At 46.5% G+C, this 26,127-nt stretch overlaps 1 protein-coding gene across 1 annotated transcript; it reads right to left on the minus strand.

The window, feature by feature from the left end:
- Positions 1–8,629: 8,629 nt before the first annotated feature.
- HSBP1L1 (heat shock factor binding protein 1 like 1) lies at positions 8,630–11,082 on the minus strand. Its single transcript, XM_082853791.1, is given in 3 exon segments — positions 8,630–8,931; positions 9,935–10,012; positions 10,981–11,082. Coding segments are annotated over 3 exon segments (231 nt in total). The 5' UTR covers positions 11,032–11,082; the 3' UTR covers positions 8,630–8,829.
- Between the last annotated feature and the right edge of the window lie 15,045 nt (positions 11,083–26,127).

The following is a 26,127-nucleotide window of genomic DNA, read 5'->3' on the forward strand; positions in this document are numbered from 1 at the left end:
GATGGGAACAGTCAAAATCATTTCTTATGAAAAGTAGTGTATAGATTAGTGATTTGGGTAGTCAAGAATTAACTCTTCACTGTTGAGTGAGGTTCAGGTGTGGGTCCCATGGGGCTGCTGTGGTTTGCACACTTGTCAGAGTCTGTCTGAGTTTCCTGGGTCTCCTGTAATTAGCGACCTCAGACTGGTGACACGACACAGTTCTGGAGGCTGGGGTCAGATCCACGTGTCGGCAGGGCTGGTCCTCCGGGGCCTGACGGGGAGTCTGTTCCTAACCCCTGCTGGCCCTGGTGGTTTCTGGCATCTTTGGGTCCCTTGGCTGGTGATGCCTCACCCCAGGCCCAGCATTCATCTTCACGCGGTGTTCTCCCCGTGTGCGTGTCTGTGTGCAAGTGTCCCCACTGGGTGGGGGCCACCCTGTTCCAGCATGACCTCATCTCAACTAGTTCCACCTGCAACAGCCCCGTCTCTAGAAAGGGCACATTCTGAGGTCCTGGGGTGAGGATTCCCAACATGGGAACTTCCAGGGGGCACAATTCGACCCACAGCAGAACCAAAGGCTTGAGTTCAGGAAAAGGGAAAAATCATCTTTTATTCTTCTGGTTATAAAAACAGTGCAATAATGATTTTTGGACTCCCTTTAAATATAAAAAGTAAGAGGTGTTTCTCATGCCTCCTAAGATTGTATCTAACGCACTTAAATGCATCGTATTTTCCATAGCAACCATGACCCTTCAGTCCGTGTAGCTAGTTTCCTTATCACAATCTCAAGTTTCTCTCCTGAGTCTCTTACCCCAGCAGCGTGTTGTTGGTTGAGATCTTCACAGGCACATCTCAGGGCACACAGCCTCTGAGGTGAAAGAGGGGGCATACGGCATGGAGGCAGCCCGGGGCCTGTGGGGGGGCACACCCTGGAGCCCCTACCTGGTTTCACAGCCAGGCTCTGTCGTTACTGAGGACCTTGGGTGAGTGGCCCCCAGAGCTCCATTTCCTCCCATGTGAAGGGGATGATGGTGTCTGCTGTCCGACCTATGTTACACGCAGATCAATTAGAACAGGGCTGGTGGGCCCTCCGTGATGTGAAAACACCCACTGCCTCGTCAGATTGATTCATTGTTGAAACACAAGGAGTACATACCAAAGAATGAAATTAACAAATACAAGAAAAGCTACACACTTACTCGAAGGAGTGTACTTTTAAATGGATATAAAATTCAAATGTAAATCTGCAGTTTAATATCTCCAGCTTTAATTTTCCCATTTACAAAATAGTATAATACCATATCAAATGAAGTGCTAATGAAAAAAGTCAACGTGACCCCAAGTACCTGGCATATAAGAGACATTCAATAATATATTTCCGGGACTTCCCTGGTGGCACACTGCTTAAGAATCCACCTGCCAATGCAGGGGACACAGGTTCGAGCCCTGGTCCGGGAAGACCCCACGTGCTGCAGAGCAACTAAGCCCGTGCGCCACAACTACTGAGCCTGCGCTCTAGAGCCCACGAGCCACAACTACTGAGCCTGCGCACCTGGAGCCCATGCTCTGCAACAAGAGAAGCCACCGCAATGAGAAGCCTGCGCACCGCAATAGAGAGTAGCCCCCGCTCGCGGCAACTAGAGAAAGCCTGCACGCAGCAACGAAGACCCAACGCAGCCACAAATAAATGAATTTATTTTAAAGAAACAATAATATACTTCCGACACTTACTCAAAACAAATACTGTAGCCAGTAATCACCTGAAAAGACGCTCACCGTCATTTCTGTGAATGTACCAAAAATCATTGAATTGGATGCTTTAATTGGATGAATTGTACGGCATGTGAATTAGATCTCATCGATAAAGCTTTATTAACTGTTAACAGAAAATAAGCAAGCAAAAAGCTTACACTTTACATTTGTAAACTTACTGTATATTTATCGTAAATTTTATTTATAAGTTGTAATAAGTTCATTCACATTTGACTTTAATAACTATCTTTTTCACTGGTGCTTTGTAACTGCAATATTGTTGAATTTATAATGATTTGGCCTCTTCATTCCAAGTTTATATCTTATTGTTATAAGCTTATCATTGTAATAATAAGCTTATATCTTATTACTATCTACCTCACCCTGAACCAAGTAACTTATAAGCCATTTTCTCAAATCCGTCCAAGCACCTGCCACGTAGATAGTTTGCAGAGAAGGAAACTAAAGCATAGATTGCCCAAAGTTACAACTAGTCGCAGAGGACATGAATTCAAAACCTAGATCTGCAGGGCTACCAAACCTTACCTCACTGCTGTGCATACTGCTTTAATCAAGTTGAAATTAATTAGTAGAGAAAGTATGCTGATACCCCTGGTTCTCTGGGCATCGAGTGACTTCTGTTTCCCAACCTTCCCAGGATGGCTTTTATGCAAAGTCCAGGAATTAGACATGGCAGCTGACACAGAGGCAACCAGCCTAGGAGGTACAGAACATATTCAGGAATATAGTAAGTTATCAGGTACACTAGAGAGACTGACATACACACAGCAGGCATGCAAGAGTACTCACTGCAGCATCATTTGGAAACCAATGGCAGAGTCAAAGGACTATTACACTGAAGTTAGTTACGTTGTCTAGACCTATACATATCAACACAGGCGAATCTCAAACTGCTGAATGGAAAAGCCAGGTCCGGAGGACACTACGGCATGATGCCATTCATATAGTTTTAAGACACTGAAAACAAGATGTGAAACAGTAAAACAAACAATCAGCAGCCTCCGTGTTTGCACTAGGCTGTTACGTAGGCGTCCAAGGGTCTGTGGGCTTGACTGCCCTATTCTGCCTGCGCCGAGTCCGGACGAGACGGGGAGCTTGGGGCACCAACAGAATCAAAGCATCTCCCATGTAAAACTACCCTAGAAAACCGCATCACCGATGATTCTGAAGCCCACACTGAAAGTTTGCTTTCTTGGGTTGCTCAGTCAAAATGCAGGGTGTTCTTGTGACCTCCCCAGATTGCCTGGGAAAGTCTGAGGTCTTGAAAATCAGACCAGGACATTTTGGAAGACTTGCTTTAAGCGGGTATCATTTTGAATTGTTTTTCCTACACTGTTTTTATTAATGGCTTTTAAAATGCATCTGATCGTAGCATTCTTCTGTGGCGTTTTTACATTTATCATCAAAGGTCCTATAAGAACCACCGCAGCTCCCCCAGGAGCTCAGCATCACCTCCCCTGCTCTCTGGGGGCCACACCACGCTAGTCTCCTCCAGTCATTGCTGTTGTCCCCAGCCCTCCCTCTGGCCTCCGGTTTTCTTGTTCAAAAAGTGGTCAAGTTTTCACACATCTCCATGGACAAAAAGATTGCAAAGTATTCTGAAATTCTCAAAATTCATTAATTCAAAGAAAATGTTTGAGTAGCATCTGGGCACCTGGGGTGAACAAAATCAATCCAGTTGCTGCCTTGTGGAGAAGACAATCAAATGATCACATAAACGTAAAATTACAACTGCGATAGTCAGCAAGAGGTCCCATAAAATTACTTCAGGCCCGGACAGGCGCTCAAGGAAAGAATCTCCGAGGAAATTATTTTCAAGCTGAGATCAGATATAAAAAGTGCTAACTAGGCGTGTGTGTGTGTGTGTGTGTGTGTGTGTGTGTGTGTGTGTGTGTGTGTGTGTAACTCCATTCCAGAGGGGACCTCAGGAGCCAGTGGTGGGAGGGAGCGGGGCTCGTCTTGCGGGGAGAGTGTAGTGGGATGCGGGGCGGGGGTGGGGGGGGGCGGGCGGGGGGAAGGGGGGTGCTGGCAGCTTCGGAGGCTTTGCTTGGGGAAGGAGGTGTAAGGTGATGGAATTTCAGTTCTGAAAAGATCTTTCTTGCCCAAGCTTGGAGCGGCTGAAGGGAGATTTGGGGGGAGTTAAAAATCTATGGTAATAGATTGGGCAATTGTAAAAAAGGAAGTGAAATGTGAGAATTTAAAACTTCAGACAACTGCACCCAGAACTTCTGCCTTATAGATTCATCCCTTTATTATTAAGCTTTATGTTTTCATAAGTTTCATAACAGATACACGAATGCAGGATTTGATATTGAAGTAACTCCATTTTACTTAAGTAAAATGCTTTCTACTAAAATGTTGTGTTAGTCCAATTTGGATTAGAATAAGAGTATTTAAATACATGTAAATCCATCTGTTACTTTCCCTCTTTTCCCTATGAAAACATTCTCGTTTCTTTTAAATATATGTAACAGGGTGCTGGAAAAAAGCAATTCTTTATAAAAACATTAGGAAGATATAGAAACAGGTATGATATTATGAAATGCCAAATAATCTCTTTAAAGCTAGATGTCTGTGGTTTGAGTGAATAATTGAGATGTCAGTCAGATGAGCCAATAAAAGGGGATCAGCCTGGGACTTTCTTTAGAAAGAAGTTAGCATACTTTTGACAATTCAGTGTTTTTATTTTAGTTAATAACTAATAGAAGCTTTCTTTTCTACTTATTTAATTTCTTAAAAATCCTGGACTTTAAATTGTGTTCTATATTATTGATGAAGGCTCAAATCTGTTTAGTTTACTTTAATTCAAGTATTTGCCCCAGTTTCTACTAAAATTATAATTATGGCTAAGATGCTTTGAGATTTTTCACATAATCAAATGGAAATATCGTGCTTTTAAACCACCAAGAATATTGAATTTAAATGATGCTATTTTAAAACTTTGGGTTTGAACTTTGGGTTTGCATCACTGTCGGGGGTGTGAAATGACCCTTCCTCTCTTTTCTTAGGTGCATTCTGCTCAGTGTGCTTGGCCTGGGGTCATACTTCCGGCCCTAGTGAAATGTGCAGAGAATTCGTGGGTAACAGTGCTCATTAAAGCATTATTTATAATAGCAAGGAGGTGAGAAATAACCTCAAAGCCCAAGGAATAGTTAAGGGGATGGTTAAATTATTTCGCCACGTAATGGAATATTAGTAGCCATAAAAAGTGGGTACGAAACTCTCACCTGGGGAAAAGTGTTTATGACGTGAGAGCAGGATATTAGGTTATAAACAATATGATCAGCTATATAAAAGTCCCTGCATAGAAAAAAGTATTGACAGTGGTTAATTCTAAGTTGTAGAATTATGAGTGATTTTGACTTTTGTATAAAGAGTATGATTTATTTTATATGCAGGAATAATGTTATTCTTTACAATGAGAGCCTTTTTAGGTGATCATAGCTCTATTCGTACTTTGGCTCAGAGACAGGTGAATTGAACAATTGTTTGAAAGCATCTCTAACTGACAAATTAAACTTAGGTGCAATCTTTGTGCATCTCCTTGGTAACTACCTCTGTGGGGGCTGGAGCGGGTGAGGGTGTCCCAGGAAGCAATCATGGAGCTCCTGCATCACCTGTTTCTTTGGCTGTCCTTTGATTGGTTTCCTTTGATTTGGAGAACATACTGTTAGAATTTGCTTGGACTGGGCAGATTAAACCAAGTCTTCCCCAAAACTGTGTGACTGGAATTATTGAATTGGAATGCAGTTATTAAAAAAGCAACTTCTGGGATTTCCCTGGCAGTCCAGTGGTTAAGACTCTGCACTTCCAATACAGGGGGTGTGGGTTCGATCCCTGGTTGGGGAACTAAGATCCCACATGCTGCAGTGGACAAAAAAAAAAAAAAAAAAAAAGCAACTTCTATCAGAAAGCTTCTTGTGGTATTTTAAAGAAGGATCTGTATAGAACTTAATTCTGGAAAAAAAATTGACCTAATGTAACTCGTGCTTTTCCTCCATGATTTACAAATGTTAGGTGTGCATTGAAAAGTGTTCTGCCATTTTACAACCATCTTTGTTAAGTGGTTAATCACCTTCTTAGTTACACTCTTATTGCATTGCCTTTGTTCTTTTAATGCTTTATTTTACTAAAGTGAATTCTTAATACTAAAAATAAGAACTCGTGTTATGTAGACTATTACTCAAAAAGTACAGTTTTCACTCACATTTTCAAATGACTGGTCTACTGTCCTCAAGTCTGTAAGAAAAAAGTGGAAAGAAGTAACGATTGATTTTATATATCAATTAATGTACAGTTACGTAAACTGGAATCCAAAGCTATCAATAAAATTAGCTTACTTTCCCGTAATTACTAGAACAGTTTTGTACAGGAAAAATTCGGAATATAGAAAACCCTAAATGTTAAATGATGTTCATTTTAGTCAGATGGAGTCTGTGGATTCACAGCTTAAGGGGTGTGTTCTTCAAGTGACAAAGCATCACTTTGCATCAACAGTGTGGAGAGGTTCTCCTCAGACAACAGCGTGCCTGCTTCCTCGCAGCAGGAAAGGTGTTCAGATGTCGGGGCGGCGGGCCAAATCCGCTGGCATACGGAACAGTAGCTCCTACCATCTGGGGGTCATGGACTCCCCTCCCCACAGCAGGAGCACAGCAAGTTTAGGGGGTTTGCCGAATCCCCTGAAATCCACAGCACTGTGCTAGGAATCCTTGACCCAGCAAAACCAACAAGCACAGATTTAGCCAAACAGATTTAGACTCACTCAGGTCCTTCTTTTAATTTAAAAGGCATTATCAGCTTTTAAACACGCTTTTAGATATCTGACCTTCTCTCATGCTGCTTTAAATAATGGCTGTACGTGCATCAAAAAAGTGAAGTTTTGGGGCTTCCCTGGTGGCGCAGTGGTTGAGAGTCCGCCTGCCGATGCAGGGGACACGGGTTCGTGCCCCGGTCCGGGAAGACCCCACATGCCGCGGAGCGGCTGGGCCCGTGAGCCATGGCCGCTGAGCCTGCGCATCCGGAGCCTGTGCTCCGCAACGGGAGAGGCCGCAACAGTGAGAGGCCCGCATACCGCAAAAAAAAAAAAGTGAAGTTTTGATACCTACTCATCCATTTAATTTGATGCCTAATATATGGTGGGTTTTGACCAAATTTAAAACAGCCAGCTGGAGTCTGGGTGATGACAGGAAGGAACTAAGTTACTGGCCGCCATCCCCTTCCTGGCAGCGTGCCCAGAGCTGGGCTTGGTGCCCTGCAGAACCTGGTCCTCAGCACCCAGAGGGTGGAGGCAGGACAAGGCTCCAGGGCAGGTGGACCCGTCTGACGCAACCTCCCTGGGTAGAGCTAAGTATTCATCCTGCAGACAGAACTGGAGCGCCCTCCCCGAGATCTGCAGCTCGTGTGTGCAGGACACAGATTCCAATTACCCCTTCTACCAGAACAGCGGATGTAGAAATTGATAAATAAGTCACTGACAGGTGAGCTCACTCTGATTCAGCAGGATGAGCACGGATGATCTGCCAGCTGACTTGGGATAACAATTGACAGAGAAATAGGAAAGCAAGGAAAACAACAGCATCTAATTGTTCAACTAAAATTAGAATGTACTCATAGAATCAGAAGATTATGTCAGTGAAACATGCTTGAGTATCTTCACAAAAGACAAAAGGTTTGTGTCTCCAGGTATGTCACACAGATACATATTCGGTCCAAGACCCGAAGCCAGGCATTTATCTGCATCTTCAAGATGAAGTGCAGAAAAAAACCCAAAAACACTAATTCGAAAAGATACATGCACCCCAATGTTCATTGCAGCATTATTTACAATTGCCAAGATATGGAAGCAACCCAAGTGTCCATCAACAGATGACGGATAAAGAAGATGTGGTGTGTATATACAATGGAATACTTCTCAGCCATAAACAAAGAATGAAATTTGCCATTTGCAGCAACATGGATGGACTTGGAGGGCATCATGCTAAGTGAAATAAGTCAGACAGAGAAAGCCAAATACTGTATGATTTCACTTATATGTAGGAAATCTAAAAAATATAACAAACTAGTGAATATAACAGAAAAGAAGCAGACTCACAGGGCTTCCCTGGTGGCGCAGTGGTTGAGAGTCCGCCTGCCGATGCAGGGGACACGGGTTCGTGCCCCGGTCCAGGAAGATCCCACATGCCGTGGAGCGGCTGGGCCCGTGAGCCATGGCCGCTGAACCTGCGCGTCCGGAGCCTGTGCTCCGCAACGGGAGAGGCCACAACAGTGAGAGGCCCGCGTACCACAAAAAAAAAAAAAAAAGAAGCAGACTCACAGATATAGAGAACAAATTAGTGGTTACCATTGGGGAGAGGGAAGGGGGAGAGGCAACTAGGGGTAGGGGATTAAGAGGTACAAACCATTATGTATAAAATAAGCTACAAGGATACATTGTACAACATGGGTAATACAGCCAATATTTTCTAATAACTATAAATGGAGTATAACATTTAAAAATTGTGAATCACTACATTGTATACCTATAACTTATACACTATTGTACGTCAACTACAATAAAACCTTCAATTAAAAAATAAAACTAAGACTAAAAATAAAATAGTAAAAGAAAAAAGATTAAGTGCAAAATTCCACTGGAAAAGAAATATTTGCATTCTGGGGGGCGGGGTGGGATCCTCAGGGACCACTCATGAAATGGGGTGAGAACCTAATGCACATGTGTCTTCTTTAAATCCTTCCATGAACGTCTCAAACAGAAGCCACTAGTTGTCATCCCCAAGCACTCATTCATCATGACTTGTGTTTTGATTGAAAACTAATTTGAGGGTGAGGGTGAAAAGTACTTTAACAAAATCCAATTTTTAAATAATAGTTTTCCTTTAAAATGTGCACTTTTTAAGGAACAATGACAAAGAGTGTTTCTGTTCTATTTAGAAAAGAGCATTTGTGAATTTTTTTTATTATTCCTGAAGGTTTTTCATGTAGTGCAGAAGTAGTAGTTCCCTTAGTGAACAAATATGGGCTTAAATGTTTCAAGATGAAAGCAGAAGATATGTAAACGGTGAACACCTGAGTGCCTTAATAAGGCCTCGCCATTTGCTCTTGAGCAGAACTTTCAATCCCAGCTTGCACCATCAAGTCGTTCACATTCTTCTGCAAGTCTTCAATGCGGCCTCCCATTTCTTCCAGTACGAGGTTAAGGAGAACAGCACATGGAATACGGGCACCTACCCAGGTCCCTCAAAGCCTCCACGTAAACTGCATCACCAGGGCTGATAAAAATGCCCTGTGGTGCATCTAAAATGAGGGAATCAATGGCAGCAGATGTGTACTAACACCTTAAGTCAGTGCACGTTAATCACATCCCTGAGGGTCTATACGTGCCTTTAATCTTCGCACTGTGAGCCCGGTTCTGAAACCTTGGCTCCCTTTCCGTGGACATGGATTCAGGGATATGAGGTTGTCTGGTATGTTTAACTATGTTTTAACCAAACTCTAATCAGTATGTAAATACAATGAAAATTAACTGTGTTTAAAACAAACTTTCCTACTGTTTATAATTTTATCCTGTTTCAGAATCTCTTTTTCCCTGTGGGATCCCATCTACAGGATCTCTCTGCAAACAATTTGTACATATTTTAAGGCAGGAGTTTAATTGTGTGAAGTGAGTTCACTTGGGCAAGTCTTAGGGCAAGTGTCCCCTTTTCTGGATTTTCTTAAACCGGAAACAAACATTCCACCTAACTCTGTTTGAATCCATGGCTTACCAAATGGCGAGCTGCTGAAGTTACAAAACAAAACAAGGCAAGGAGAGCCAGATAGCGTACCCTGCGCTGGACACCTAACCAGTACCTGTGCAGGGTTGACTGTTTGGGGGAGTATAAGTGCTATTTAGCAGACTAACCAGATTTCTTTAGGGCTTGCTGGGAGGCCCCACTGGGTAGTATGTATTGTTCGTGTGTCCTTGTGTTTTATCCTTGCCTCATGAAATGTCCTGTATTGCTGGTCAAGCAGGAAGTAATTACCTGTGAGCGGTAATTAATACATCAGGATGCCATGTAAAGGCACAGACGTAAACACCAAGAAGTCTTAGGTCAACAATTATCCACTAATACAGAAAACAACAAGACAGTCCACGACAGTTCAATAGGCCAAAAGCAACCGCAGTGTTTGTTATGAGACAGAAAAGGATATTTCTCAGGTTTAACGTTGCAGTCAGAGCTTGAAAGTGTTCTTGAAGTTCCTGAAATAGATTTTCTGCCTGAAAAATGAACCACAAGTGAATATGTATTTACCTGTGATGTAGAGCATTCTAAGCACCATGGAAGAGAACCATCTATATATTCCATTAGTTGATTCCTGACCAGGTGTTAAGGCCTTCCCACTCGAAGGGTAAGGAAGGTCTATGCAACCAACAGCACTGAACAGTGCTAGCCAAATGCGTAACTCACTAAATAAGCAGGACCGACCTTTACCGCACACCATTCACAACAAGTAACTCAAAATGATCATACACTTAAATATAAGCGATAAACTATCAGACGTCTAGAAGATAACGTAGGAGAAAGTCTTATTAACCTTGGGCTCCTCAAGGACTTCTTGGGAAGGCCTGAGACAATCACCAGACGCACCCACCGCGGGCCTCTTGCTCGCCCACACTTGTGGGGATTTATTAGCTGGGACTGGGGTTGCAGAAATTGTTTACCAGCCCGTACGGATATATCATCTATGGTGACTGACAGCAGGCGGTATTGTAAGTCGCCCTACAGTTTACAGATTTAAATTTCATACCATTTACGACACAATTCACTCCTGGCACCCGTGTATTATCTCCATTTTAGAGCCCAGGATATGGAGGCGGATCTCCACCTGGAGCCTGCGTTTACGTATGAAGAAGGCCCTCTGTCAGGAGCTCTTCCCCTCAGTCATGTCAGGAAAACGTGGATTCGAGTGTGCACAGCTAACCAATTCTTTTTAATGAGGCAAACTGATCAGTCCTGACCACTGGTTGTCTCCTCTCGGCGCTGCGGCTCCTTCAGCGAACGGGAAGCAGGACCGCTGGCCTCCCGGCGCTGGGCGGGGTGGGGGGGGGGAGGGGAGGGAAGGGAGGGAGGGGGAGGGGGAGGGAAGGAGGAGGGGAGGGAGGAGGAGGGGGGAGGGGAGGGAGGTAGGGGAGGGGAGGGTGTCCAGCCCGGGAGCGAAGCTTGGCGCGCGCGGGGTCCGACTTACCGCGTCCCGCAGCGCGCGCCCGCTGGGGGCTTCGGGGCCCCGCGCGGCCATGGGGGTGTCCCCCGGGTCCGGGGTGCAGGGTGTCCAGGTGGGTCGGCTGGTCCCGGGGCCGGTGGCTCTGTCGGCTCCGCTCCGCCGCCCGCGGCTCCCGCAGCGATGGCCGTGGATCCACCCGCGCGGCCCGGGCTGTGCGCCCGAACCGGGCCGAGCAGCCTGGCACGGAGGTGAGGCCGTATCGGGGCGCAGGTGGCCGTCCGGGCGGGGCGGGACCTCGCCGGACCAGCCGATCCCGGCTACGCTGTTGGCTTCGTTTTCATTGCGTCAGAGCCCAGAGTGAGCACGACCTTTTCATTATCATTGTGGCAAAGAACACACAACCTACAAGTTGCCGTTCTCGCTGTTTTTCAGGGCGCAGTGCGGTGGCGTTAGGTACGTTCACACTGTTGTGCAAACCACCACCCGCCCCCCCACCCCGCGACTTCCTAACCTTCCCACACCAAGCTCTGCATCCAGGAGACACCGGCTCCCCAGCCTCACCAGCCCCCAGCACTCGACCTTCCCCTGTGTCCCGTCGTGTTTTTGCAAGGCTGTCGCCTGTCTAATGGGGGATCCTGGAGGCAGGGGTGGGGATGGAATGTGGCTGCAGTCACCACACAGCCCAAGTTCGCACCGCGGTCCTGGGACCTGTGACCATCCATCCAGGAGGCTCGGCCATCTCTCCGGACCCCTGCCATGCCTGCTGTCAACTTTAAGATTAAGAATATTTATGCTCTGGGACTCCCCTGATGGTCCAGTGGTTAGGACTCCAAGCTCTCACTGCCAAAGGCCCAGGTTCAGTCCCCAGTTGGGGGAATTCAGATCCCACAAGCAACACGCTGCATGGTTAAAAAAAAAAAAAAGAATAGTTATGTTCTGTGACCAACTCCAACAGGCTGCCAACACTGGCATCTCTGCTCTGATTTTATCGAAGATCTGGAAGGAAGGCCTCACTGTGACTTTCCCTCCCTCAGATGCCCTTTAGGCCTGTCTGGATTGTGGCTCATGGGGCATTTTGTGGGTGATGTCCCAGGACCCTGTTCTTAGCAAGTACCTGCTTTGTTTACATGTCTGTACCCCTCTGTGGGGCAGGGCTGTGTCTGTCTGGGTCCTGCCAACATCCCGGGAGCCCAGCCAAGTGACTACGTGGGGACACCTGGTTGCTGAATGTGTGTGAAACACAGCCTTGCATGCAGAGAAACCCAACATCCTTAGTCATCATGAGAATGCAAATCAAAACCACCACAAGATCCACTTCACATGCACTGTGATGGCTAAAATCAAAAGAGACAATAACAAGTGTGGACGAGGGTGTGGCAAAGTCGGAACGTCACACGCTGGTGGGAATGTAAAGTCGTGCAGCTAGTCTGGCAGGTCCATAAAAACTTAAACATAGAGTTACCATAGAATCTCAGTTCTACCTCTAGGTATGTACCCAAGGGAAATGACAGCATATGTCCACACAAAAATATGTACACAGATGTCTATAGCAGCATTATTAACACTAGTCAAAAGGTAGAAACAACCCAAATGTCCATCAACAGACGAATGGATAAACAAAATGTGGTCCCTCCCCTCGATGGAATATAATTCAGGCATAAGAAGGAATGAAGCCCTGACACATGACACAACATGGATGAACCTTGGGAACATGATGCTCAGTGAGAGAAGCCAATCACAAGAGGACACGTGGTTGGATTCCACTCATGTGACGTGTCCAGATTGGCAAATCCATGGAGACAGGAAGTTGAGGGGGAAGGGGAGAGACTGTGCCATAGTTAAGGGGTTTCTTCTTGGGGGCAAAAATATTCTAAGATCAAATCGTGGGGGGACTTCCTTGGTGGTCCAGTGGGTAAGACTGCGCTTCCACTGCAGGAGGCCCAGGTTCGATCCCTGGTTGGGGAACTAGATGCCGCATGCTGCAACTAAGAAGTCCGCATGCCGCAACTAAAGATCCCACGTGCCACAATTAAGACCTGGCTCAGCCAAAATAAATAAATAAATAAATATTTAAGGTCAAATTGTGGCGACGGTTGCACAACCCTGTGAATATATTAAAAATCATTGAATTGGGGCTTCCCTGGTGGCGCAGTGATTGAGAGTCCGCCTGCCGATGCAGGGGACAGCGGTTCGTGCCCCGGTCTGGGAAGATCCCACATGCTGCGGAGCTGCTGGGCCCGTGAGCCGTGGCCGCTGAGCCTGCGCGTCCGGAGCCTGTGCTCCGCAACGGGAGAGGCCACAACGGTGAGAGGCCCGCGTACCGCAAAAAAAAAAAAAAATCACTGAATTGTATACTTTAAATGGGTGGATTGTATTGCATATATATGTGAATTACATCTCAATAGGGTTGTTAAAATTGTAACTTTTTTATTGAAGTATAGTTGAAGTATACAATATCGTGTTAGTTTTCAGGTGTACAGCAAAAGGCTTCAGATATCTACCTCTATCTCTATCCTAGATCTAGATCTATATTCAGATTCTTTTCCATTATAGGTTATTCAAGATACTGAATATAGTTCCCTGTGTTATACAGTGAATCCTTGTTGCTTATCTGTTTTATGTATTGTCGTGTGTATCTGTTAATCCTGTACTCCTAATTTATCCCTCCTTCCCTTTCCCCTTTGGTAACCATAATTTTGTATTATATGTCTGTGAGTCTGTTTCTGTTTTGTATATACATTCATTTGTATTATTTTTTAGATTCCACATATAAGTGATGGCATATAATATTTGTCTTTCTCTGACTTACTTCACTTAGTATAATAATCTCTAGCTCCATCCATGTTGCTGCAAATGGCAATATTTCATTCTTTTTATGGCTGAGTATCTATACCTCTGTATATCTATGTCTCTCTATATAGATCTCACATTTTCTTAAACCAGTCATCTGTTGATGGACACTTAGGTTGTTTCCATGTCTTGGCTATTGTAAATAGTGCTGTTATGAACATGGGTGTGCCTGTATCTTTACAAATTAGAGTTTTCATCTTTTCTGGATATATGCCCAGGAGTGGGATTGTTGGATCTATTTTCAGTTTTTTTTTTAAGGAACCTCCATACTGTTTATCATAGTGGCTGGCTGCACTCATTTACATTCCCGCCAACAGTGTAGGAGGGTTCCCTTTTCTCCACACCTTCTCCAGCATTTATTATTTGTAGACAGTGTGAGGTGATAACTCATTGTGGTTTTGATTTGCATTTCTCTAATAATTAACGATGTAGAGCATCTTTTCATGTGTCTGTTGGCCATCTGCATGTCTTCTTTGGAGAAATACAATAACTTTTCAAAAGCATGGCCGTCTTGCCACTTTTCTGTGTGGCAAGATGCTAAAAAGAGCCGTGAGGGCTGCCCCTTCCCTGGAGGGGCCTCTCTGTGTGGCCACCGCCTGGCCTGAGGTTCTTTCAGTTCAAGCTTCCAGAACAGCTTGACCAGGGCGACTAGCATCAGGTGTGCACAGCGGGCCACTGGGGAGGTGGATTCACCTGTGGAAACAAAGCCCCAGGCCCTCGCCCAGAGTGGGTGGAGGTAGGGGTGGGTGACAGGGGTCTCCCCAGGTGGATCTGGCGGAGATGGCCCAGGTCCACCCTCGGGGAGGCACAGCCTCGGGAACGCCTGAGGCTGAAGCCTGGAGGGCTCCCTAAGAGCGGGAGTCAGGATGCTACAGCAATTCCTCAAGAAATCAAACATACAGTTACCATATGAATCGATTCCACTTCTGGGTATAAACCCCCAAGAAGTGAAAACAGGGACTTGAACAAATATTTGTACACCATGTTTATAGCAGCATCATTCACAATAGCCAAAAGGAGGAAGCAACCCGTGTCTATCGATGGATGAGTGAATGGATAAATAAAATAATATATAATTTATTTTTAAAAAGGAAGAAAATTCTGACACATGCTACAAAATGGATGAGCCTTGAGGAATTATGCTAAGTGAAAGAACCTAATCATAAAAGGGATCAATTTCGTATGATTCCACTTATATGAGGTCCCCAGAGCAGTCAAATCCACAGAGATAGAAAGTAGACGGTGGGTGCCAGGGGCTGGGGAGAGGGGGTAATGCATTAGTGTTTAGTGAGCGCAGAGTTTCCGTTGGGAAAGATGAAAAATTCTGCAGGTGGACGGTGGTGATGGCTGCACAAGTATGAATGTACTTAATGCCAGCGAACTGTACACTTAAAAATGGTTAAGATTACACCTGAAACTAACACAATGTTGCAAATCAACTGTGCTTCAATAAAAAACAATAAAGATGATAAATTTGATGTTATGTATATTCTACCACAATATACATATATTTTAAGTACATCACCCCAGCTTCAAGGCCTAGGCTAAGAATTCCAGGAGCTAGGAAACCTGTGACTCTCTTTCCCTACCCCTTTGTGTTTTTTAGTATGTGTCTATCTTTCTGAACTGTAATCTCTGTGGTCTAGTGGAAACCTACTAGACATTCTCTGATAACCCTGAGAACCCAATCTCTAATGGAGAAATAGAATCTGTCATTCTACATCTAGTACCTGAATGGTTTTTCACCTATGCTGCCTAATTAGGGATCAAATTCTTAGTTCTGCATCCGTGGGGGACAAAATCATTAATATGGAAGCAAGAATCACTCAACAAATATTCATTTTGTTAAGGAGATTAAATTTCAGGAACTGGGTTCAGGGGAAAAATTCTCGAATGCAATTCATCTTGCAAATCTACAATAGGAGAGTATTCAAGTGTGCTGTGAAGCTGCAGAAATTAGATGATGTTTTTAATGGTGCAAAGATAGTTTGGGGAGGAAAATAGAGTCTAGGTAAGAAGTACATAATGGAATCAAAGACACAGACCACAAGAGCAGCAGCTAAATATGAAACAAAACTTCAAATTAGAAAAGTAAAATTTTAACTTTGATAGATGAGATTATAGGGTGACCGAATGTAAGAGGAAGTTCTATCCTGTGAGGCGTGAATGCAGGTGGAAGCGCCCAGATGCTCCTTTGATTCCATGTGAATGGCTTCATTTCTAAGCCTTAAACCTAAGACGCTGCTGATTTTAAGATGCACCATTACTGCAAGAAAGGGAGGAATGCTGCTGATTAGACGGTGCTGTTCTTTATTTTATATTCATTAAAAGAGCTTTTTTATAGTTATTGGTGCTGGGTGATGGATACATGGAATTCACTGTGCTATAATCTCTACTTTTGTGTATGTTTGAAATTCTCACTTAAAAATTCTGTAAGCAAAGAAGGGTTCTTTCAGGGTACTGATTTGGACATACAGATTTGAGCATAGAATTTTTTGCTTCCTTTTATTGATTCTAAAATTGTTGCAATGTTTTCATAATTTTAACTTTTTGTGTGTTTTTTTTTTTTGGGGTACGTGGGTCTCTCACTGTTGTGGCCTCTCCCGTTGCGGAGCACAGGCTCCAGACGCGCAGGCTCAGCGGCCATGGCTCACGGGCCCAGCCACTCTGCGGCATGTGGGATCTTCCTGGACCGGGGCACGAACCCGTGTCCCCTGCATCGGCAGGCAGACTCTCAACCACTGCACCACCATGGAAGCCCTTAACTTTTATTTTTAATGCAACATAATTAACTATTTTTTTAACGCACTATTTATTATGCAATTCTGGCCCCATTTACAGTAAGTTGCCTTTCCCAGAAACAATTATCCTGAGTCATGAGGCCCTCCGGTACTAGTTGTGAATTTTAAAACAGTGGCTCTCAGACCTGGCTGCACGATAGAGCCACGTAACATTTGTCAGCACTCTGGACGCCTTGGCATTTGTGGTTTTAAAGCCCTCCAGGGGTTTCGGTGTGTGAACAAGCAGTCAAAACTGCAGAATGAACAGATTGAGGAAAACAGAAAAGAAGGAAATGGCTTAAACCTCCCCAAAGGCAGAAAGGGTCTTCATTTTCTCAAATTTGGACATAGACCAATGTCTTACTGCCAGCTGTTTAGAACTTGAAATAAGATAGATTTTCGAAAGATTCTTTCTTCTGCCTGTTCAAATCTGCCTTTGATTTCTCTAGTGAGTTTTTCATTACAGCTATTGTACTTTTCAGCTCCAGAATTTCTTTTTGGTTTCTTTTAGGTTTTCTCCCTCGTTACTGATAGCTCCACTTTGCTCACACATTGCTTTCTCAATGTTCTATGTTCCTTTAGTTCTTTGAGCATCTTTAAGGCAGTTGTTTTAAAGTCTTCATCGAGTAGATCTGTCATCAGGTCTTCTTTAGGGCCAATTTCTATTAATTAATTGTTCCCTTTGAACAGGTCATACTCTCCTGTTTCTTTGTATGCCTTGTGATTTTTATTTTGTTGTTGCTGAAAATTGGACATTTGAATCCAATAATGTGGTAACTCTGGAAATCGGATTCTCCCCCTTCCTCAAGGTCTGATGCTTTTTGTTATTGTTTTTGTTCTTTGCTTGTTGTAGGTTGTCTGAGCTGAGGCTCAGCCTGAGGTGGAAACTTAATGTCTGCTCAGGTCTTTCCTGAGCCTTTCCTTGGGCATGTGCAGTCACTTTGTAATTTTCTCCCCTATGCAATTGTTTTTCAGTGCCCTAGTCTTTAATGTCTGGCTTGAAAAGGGGGAAAAGAGAAAATCAAAGGGGGATAAACGGGGCACTCGCCCTTGAAATCCACTTGGTGGGGGAGGGGTTTGCAACAAGGGGGGAGGTGTGGCAACAATGGCCACCTGCCTCTTTGGCTGCATCTCTGCCATCTTAAGCAGCATCAGAGCACAGATTCCTGATATTGGAGGACAAGGTCCTTTGGTCCACCCTGGCTGGCTTCTGCAAGCTGCTCTAGAAACACGTGTATGGCCTCCTGCCATGTGGCTGAGGGCGGGACGGGTAGGTGCTACGTGCTAAGACCTGAAAGTCACCACAATTGACTGCAGTAACCATCCAGCGCTTCCCCTGGAACTTGCAAGCCTTAACCAGCTCTGGATTCCAAGTTAGTTACATCAGACGGCTGTTGTCCCTGCAGTTGTGGCCCAGGTGGGGGCCATTCCCGGTGCTTCTTGCTCTGCCATCATCCCAGAATCCTCTCCAACCTATAAACTTCTTTAAAAGCTTTTAAATACTTACTTCCAAGGTTGCCCCAACTCTTGCTCTGACTAGCCCAGCATCTGGTTTTTATTCTGCATTGGTCAGTGTCAGTGTTGGTGTTCCCACCACTCCAACAACTCCTCTCAAAGGCCACCCCAAGGAAAATACACAATGAAGAAACAGCTTTCTTTGCTGAGTAGAAATAAAATCAGCTCGCCTTTTTCCACTTCAGGAAAATCAGTGTCTTGCTGTCAGCCCCTCAGAGGTAGAAACTCTGGGGCTGGGGGCTGGCTCCTGGCCACCCCCCACCCCATGTTAGCATTCACAGGTACTTCTGAGCCTCTCAGTGGGCACCTGTCTGTGGCCCACAGTTGCCTTGGGAAGAAAAGAAAATCCAAAGTCTGAGTTAAAAATGAAGTTGCTTCTTTTCCAGGTAAACAATTTTATCACGTCACAATCTTCCGTTTTTTTCTGCCGCACCACGTGGCTTGTGGGACCTTGTTCCCCAGCCAGGGATCAAACCCAAGCACCCCCTCCCCACCCTCCCCACCCCCCGTAGTGAAAGCGCTGAGTCCTAACCACTGGGATGCCAGGGAATTCCCTGTCACATCACAGTCTCAATGAGGGACCTCAAGGAAACACTTGCATGAGCTTTAGAGAATGTGTCCAGCTGGACGAAAGTGTCCAGCTCTCTGGGGAGCCTCGGGTGCTTGTTCCAGCCCCAGCGAGGAGTGAGGGCCCAGGAAATTCTCAGGCAAGGTGCGGGGAGGGAGAGAGGGAAGGAGGGAGGGAGGAAACATTCAAGAAGCCTCTGGGTGATTGGTTGCAAGTTAATGCACACTTTGTATTTAAAAATTCTGTTTAGTACAGTCTATTTTCCCTTTACTGTATGACTTTTCAAATAAAAAATTGTGCTTTTTGCTACTGGTCAGGTCACAGTCTTAAGAGGTAAGATACTTGAGGAAATGTGAATGACAGAAAACTTAAGTCGCCTGAAACGTTTCTGGAGCTCAAGCACATTAATTATCATTTAAAAAGCAGGCCACCAGGCAGGTGAGCAGAAGGGGGCTCCGGGGGCCCCTGGAGGGAATGAGCATCCTGCACCCCTGCTTCCTTGGTGTAAACATGATGCTGGTAGAAGCAGCAGACACAAGGCCAGCATCGTGTGAGTCCATTTTCTGAAACGTCCAGAACAGGCAAAGGCATAAAGACAGAGAGCAGACTGCAGGTTTCCAGGGCTGGAGGGGGCAGGGGCTGGGGAGGAACTGCCTAAGAGGCGTGAGGTTTTATTGGGGGATGAAAATGTTCCGGAACCAGATGGAAATGGTGCTCCCACCACACTGTGAATGTACTATATGCCACTGAGGTGTTCATTTAACAGAGCTAATTTTCTGTTGCATGAATTTTGCCTCAATTAAAAACAAAGAAGAGGAAGGTTCACAGGCAAAAGCGTGCGCTTCTGGAGACGGGATCGTGCGTGCGTGCTGTGTGCTCCTGAGGGCACCCCTCAGCGTAAGCACTGCTGTTCTCGGCTGACTGGTAGTAATCTGCACCTCGAGCCTGCATTCTGCATCTTCTTTCCAGCAAGAGTTCCTTTGGCTGAATGAGTGAGTGGTGAACCCCGATGACGCGGCCTTTCTCTCCGAGAAGCCACCTCGAATTCACAGGCGATGCTGCCTCTGGACGCCTCCTCCATTTCTGCTGTCAGCCTTCACGCCCTCTGCTGCCGCCTCCAGCTCCGTCCTCGTCTTTCCCTTCCTGAGTCAGTCCCCTTTGCAGAGTCATGAACTTCTGCTATTAGAGCTCGTTGCAAACCACTGCTTTTTGTTTGCTTTTGTGCTACAAGATCTCGCATTCATTTCCAGTGGATTTTCAGCCAAACACAGTGAACAAAGGTCACATTCCAACTTCTCTGTTTTTATTTTTCATCTCACAGGTAGCTGAGATCTAATTACCTGGTTTGAACTTGAAATGGTTTCTATTCCAACTATTAACAAAGAATTTTGAGCATGAGACGCCTTCATTTGCCTTCTCTTACTTTCCCTGTGCTCACTGGCCAGCTAGTCTGCTGGATAAACCAACTGCACGGAACTTCCATGTCACTTTTTAAAATAAGCGAAACCTTTTCTGGGTCTTTTGAGACTTCTGATGTGACCCCATCGGTCCTTTGAGCTCTGCACGTTGTTCACATCTGGACGGTTCTTTGTCTGGTAACTGCACACGCTTATTCTGGTCTTTTCTTTTTCGACGTGATCAGATTCAGACCTCATCTTTACTCGGTTTAATTTCACTATGGGCTTTTTCTCTGCATGTTTTACAAAATAATTCCTTGATAAAACTTGTAACTATGTAGTTCCATAGCCTTCTAGCCTTGCTCTAGTCTTCAACCTATGAGCAAATTTCCCACTAGCATTTGTTTAGTTTCTTCAAACTGCAGTTTTACCCCCCAGCTCAGCCTCTTTTTCAGAGAGCATCTTGTTCTGTACACACTTCCGGCCTCCCGCAAGGATGGCTCACTTAACTAGGGGATATGACATCGTTGCCACAATGCTACTGGCTAAACTGCAGACGTTAGATCTGTCCAGTTTCACAGGCACGTTTGCTTATTCACTTACTTTTGGTGCATAATGCTACCATCACCCGACAAATTTTAAGAATTGCATCTATTTCTCTGAAGATATTTAAAAACGTTCGCACACTCTGCTGTTCAGTCGCTGGCGTCTTCTGCACTTTCTGGAAAGTGAAGTTCCCGGAAGAAAAGTGGCAAAGCAATCGATTCCTGACAAAGCAGTGAGGGTGCTGGGCGCCCAGGTACTTCATGAAAACCAGGCTCAGACCCCCGTGGGCAGCACTGCCAGGGCCCCCGGGCGCTGCTCCACTCGTGATTCTCAAAGGTCTCCGACACCAGCCTCTGCACCCTTGCTTCCTACTCGTCTCTTGGAGGCCGACGGGGTTCTAACTAGTTCCCAACCTTCCTACCACCCGCCTCTCAAGCTGGGGGCTTGCCCTGTAATTCGGGGCCCAGCCAGTGGTCTTCCGGCTGCGGGACACCCCCGCCCCGTTCACTTTGCTCAGGTGGTGTCCCACCTCTGTGCTCAGGCAGCCGCCCCACGTGCTGTGTGCTCTTTGGTGTTTCTGCCGCCCTCCTGATTTCACTGCAGGTGGAGTCTGCATTTCCGTGTAGGGGCTCCTCACTGCTTTGGGGGAGGGACATGTGCATCTAGGCTGGTGCTCCGTCTGGTCGGGCCTGTGGCCCAGGAGCTCTGTCTCCATCTCACCAGGGAAACCTCGGGGCTTCACAACCAGGAGCCGGACAGGACACCTCTGAGGATGCACATCTTTCCTTTCCTGCTTTTAAAAGAATATTCTCTCCCCTTTGTTGTCCTTTTATCTTACTTTTGTGTGTTTGTCATTTACAATCTATGGAGGTGACAGTGTTCTTGTGTAAGGTCCTAGCAGTCCATCGGCTACATGACACTCCCGCACAAAGGCTGAGGTGGGGGGCCCTCCAGCACGGGGCTCTGGAAGGCAGAGGCAAGGCTGAGAAGGGTGGTCATATCCTCGACCTTCGAGGATGTCCAGGGCCTGAGCTGAGTCCAGTAGAGGCCAGAGGAGACCTGGAAGGGTGATGGCCTGTCCCAAGGCCTGCGGAGATGGGACATGCGGCGGGTGCAGGGGCGGGAGCACAGTTCTGTGCTCTCTGCAGGTGTTCTTTGCCTGCAGAACCATTGTTTATGGAACAATTGCAGAGCCGCCGTGCTTTCACTGAATATTGATGCTAATGAGAGGTGCCGTTTATGTCTACCGCCTGCTCTGTGTGGGGCCGAGCGGCAACTCGGGTGGGCCTGCAGTGGCTCCACTACGTGGAAACACAGGTGTCAGTCTGGAAAGTCAGAAGTGGGCTGATGTGGGCTGTTAGGGGTCACTGGGCTGGGGGTTTGTGTAGTATGGTTGACTGTTGTTAGATGCCATTCGGGAAGTGCTAAAGTTGTGGGCACTTCAGAATTCGTGTGCGTGTGAGGGGAAGTGATGCTCCTCTGCAATGAGCAATCCCTGTTCCAGTGGTTGGGCCGGGCGACATTCTCATTGGCAGGCAGGGACTGGGCCACGCCCTAGTGGAGCTCTCTACTACCTGTTCGCACCTGGCCAGCAGGAGAGGGCGAGCAAGGAGGGTGGGGTGGAGACTGGCGGGGCCAGGTACTTCCACCCATGTCACTGGCCAGAGGTCAGCCACACGGCCACCCCGAGGCAAGGGGTGGGCCTGGGGGCCAGCAGTGAGCCCGGCCTCACATGGTAAAGGTACGAGCTCAGGATACATGAAAATAGTCATTCGCCAGGCAGAAGCCAAGGCCGGGTCCATGATGCCCTGGAGCTGCCCTTCCCAACCGTCCAGCTCTGCAGCCTTCTACAAACCTCAGCTGGGTGCTTTGTCCACAGCCCCCGGATTCTATTTTGTCTACATTCAGAGGCAGAATGGAGTTCTCAGAAACAACCGGTAAGCACATCCTCCGGCAACGGGATGCATGGACCCTCGGGTGACTCTCAGCCCGCGCGTCCTCATCGTGCCGCCTCAGCACAAGCCCTCAGCTTGGTGGGCTCAGTGACTTCGGCGAGAGCTTACCCTTCTCGGTGCCATTTCCATATTCTCGACTAGTTCCAAAAATAGCACCTGTGAGCTGAGGAGAACGTAAGAGCTCACACCTGGAGCCCATCTGTCTCAGCTAGAGCCTTGCAATGGAGCCCACAGGCATCCAACAAGTGGCATGTGCTTGGCTCAAGGGCAAACGGGGGACACGTTTGGGTGCCACACGACCCAAGTGTGGGACATGCTTTCACTTCTGGGGAGAGGTAGCAATGCAGAAACTCGCCTTTTCTTCTGGTAAAGTGGAGCCATGTATTTTTTTCAATTAGAAAAGTCATACAGGGACTTCCCTGCTGGTCCAGTGGTTAGGACTCCGAGCTTCCACTGAAGGGGGCACGGGTTCGATCCCTGGTTGGGGAACTAAGATCCCACATGCTGTGTTGCAGCCAAAAAATAAATATTCCCCCTCAAAAATCATATATACTCACTGTAAAAAATTTAAGCCAGGGATTTCCCTGGTGGCTCAGTGGTTAAGAATCGGGGATTCTGCCAATGCAGGGGACATGGGTTGGAGCCCTGGTCCAGGAAGATCCCGCGTGCCGCGGAGCAGCTAAGCCCGTGCACCACAACTACTGAGCCTGTGCTCTAGAGCCCCTGAGCCACAACTACTGAGCCCATGAGCCACAACTACTGAGCCCGCAAGCCACAACTGCTGAGCCTGCGTGCCACAACTACTGAAGCCCGCGCGCCTAGAGCCCGTGCTCCACAACAAGGGAAGCCACTGCAATGAGAAGCCCACGCACTGCAGCAAAGAGTAGCCCCTGCTCGCTGCAACTAGAGAAAGCCCGCACAGCAAAGCAACAAAGTCCCAATGCAGCCAAACATAAAACAAATTAATTAGTTAAAAAAATTTAAACCACACAGAAAGGTATAAAATAGTCACATGAGAGATAAGTATTAAGAACTGAGGCTTTATCTGCTCAGACTTGTTTCTCACGCACTTACTCATATACGTGAATAAATTACTAATGGTCTTGCTGACGCTCCGTCTTTTTTGCAGTGTAGAAGCAATTCCCTTGGGAGGGCGAAGGGCCAGCAGCATTGCCTGGGACAGTTGTCCCTGTCACCCATCTGCTCACAGACCTCCGTGGTCCTCTTCCCTGTATTTCTGCTGCACAGGACACCACATACCCCAGGGACAGTGTCGCTTGCGGAGGCTTATTTCTGAACCTCACCCAGCCTGACAATCTCTGTCTTTTAATTGGTGTGTTTAGACCACTCACATTTAAAGTGATTATTGATATAGCTGATTAGCACTTTGTAATTGTTTTCTATTCATTGCATTTATTGTTTCCTTTTCCTCCTCATTTCCTGCCTTCTCTGGTTTTAACTGTGCATTTTATACAATTCCATTTTTATCTCATCTCTTGGTGTATTATTTATGGTTTAAAAAAACTTTTCTAGTGGTTGCCCTAGGGTTTACAATATATATTCTAAAATTATCTAAGTTCACCTTCAAATAACATATACTGCTTTATGTGTAGTGCTGGTACCTTATATGAGAATATTCCCCAATTCCTCCCTTACATCCCTTGTCATTCATTTCATTTATCCACATGCTATAATCACCCAATACACTGTTGCTTTAAATAAACAATAATCTTTAACAATAATCTTTTAGATTAAGAATAAGAGAAAAAAAAAGATTTACCTTCATTTATTCTTTCTCTGAGGGTCTTCGTTTCTTTATGGAGATCCAATTTTCCTTCTGACTAAATAACTTATTTCAACATTTCCTCCAGGGTTGGGGATTTCGCTGGTGGCGCAGTGGTTAAGAATCCGCCTGCCAATGCAGAGGGCATGGGTTCGAGCCCTGGTCCAGGAAGATCCCACATGCCACGGAGCAGCTAAGCCCGTGCGCCACAACTACTGAGCCCGTGTGCCTAGAGCCCGTGCTCTGCAACAAGAGAAGACACCACAACGAGAAGCCCGCGCACCACAAGGAAGAGTAGCCCCGCTCGCTGCAACTAGAGAAAGCCCACGCGCAGCAACGAAGACCCAACGCGGCCAAAACAGAACATTCCTTACAGGGCTGGTCTGCGGGCAATGAATTCCTTGGGGCCACGTTTTTCTGAGAAGGTGTTTCTCCTTCGCTTTATGGATTCTATACTAGTTCCCAGTGGTTTGCTGTGACAAACTGCCACAAGCTGGGCGGCATAAAACTGCAGAGATTTGTTCTCTCATGGTTCTGGAAGCCAAAAATCTGAAATCAGTTTAACTGGGTCAAAATCAAGGCGTTGGCAGGGCTCTGCTCCTTCCAGAGGCTCCTGGGAGGATCCGCTCCCCGCCTCTGCCAGCTGCTGGTGGCTGCCAGCATTACTGCGCTGCATTACTCCAGCCTTCAAGGCCGCATCTTCAGACCTCTCTCTGCTCCGTCACCACATGGCCTCTGTGTGTCTCAAGTCTCCTTCTGCCTCTCGCTTATAAAGATACACGTGATGGCATTTAGGGCCCACCTGGGTAATGCAGGATAATCTCTGCATCGCAAGGTCCTTAACGTAATCACATCTGCAATTTCTTTCTTTTCACAGAAGGTAATGTTCACAGGTTCCGGGAACTAGGATGTGCTAGTTCTGGGTATCATTTTTCAGACTGCACAGTTTGGCCGGCTTCTTTTGTTTGTAACACAGGAAGCCAGGTAATGTGCAGCAGCCGACATGAGCTCTCTCCTTCTGCTTGAGCGATGGTTCTGGACCAGTGGGTGCCCCTCTACTCCAGACAGGTGGGGTTCACAAGGATTACAGGCCCCTTCTGTGGGGCAAAATCTTGGGTCAAGAATGCAAGATTGTATGCACTTCGCAGGACTCTGGAGGCGTTTGCTGTCCACGCTCCACCTGGCACAGCTGATGGGTCCAGGGCAGCAGCTGGCTATGGACGGGCACCACTTTGCCCACGTGCTCCAGGACAAACAGGGCCAGATGCAGTGGCCTCAGATGCTCCAGTGCGTGGGGAGGGAAGACTATATCCCTACTCCAACCTCCACCATAAAGAGGACAGAACATTCTGGAGCTCCAGAGCTCGGGGGAGGATCTGGCTAAGGAGGAACACCACTTTTCTTCTCCAGCCCCTCCAGGACTTCCTTCTCCGTCTGTGTTTCATTTCCTTGTACGTTTCTGGTGCTGTGTTCTCAGCCTTCTTTGGTGGATACCCAGAAGTCCACTGGCCTCAGAGGCTGGAGAGGATGAGAGCAACCTGTGCTTCACGGAGAGCTCTCCTTACAGCCAGGCTCGTTGGGAGTTGCTCTAAGTGAGGTTGTACCTGTTCTTAGGATTTCCCACGAAGCGTACCAGGTAGGAAGCTGGCTGGCCGGTGTGTGCCCCTGGGGCCCCCCTCTCTCACCCACCAGGCCTTCCCTTTTGGGGTGATTTGTGCTTGCTGTGGTGGAGGTGGGAGCCCTGGGGGAGCTCCTCTGTAGACAGAATCCTGGGGGC

This window comes from Leucopleurus acutus (genome assembly GCF_964270905.1).
Source record: "Leucopleurus acutus genome assembly, chromosome: 13".
Classification (NCBI taxonomy): Eukaryota; Metazoa; Chordata; class Mammalia; order Artiodactyla; family Delphinidae; genus Leucopleurus; species Leucopleurus acutus.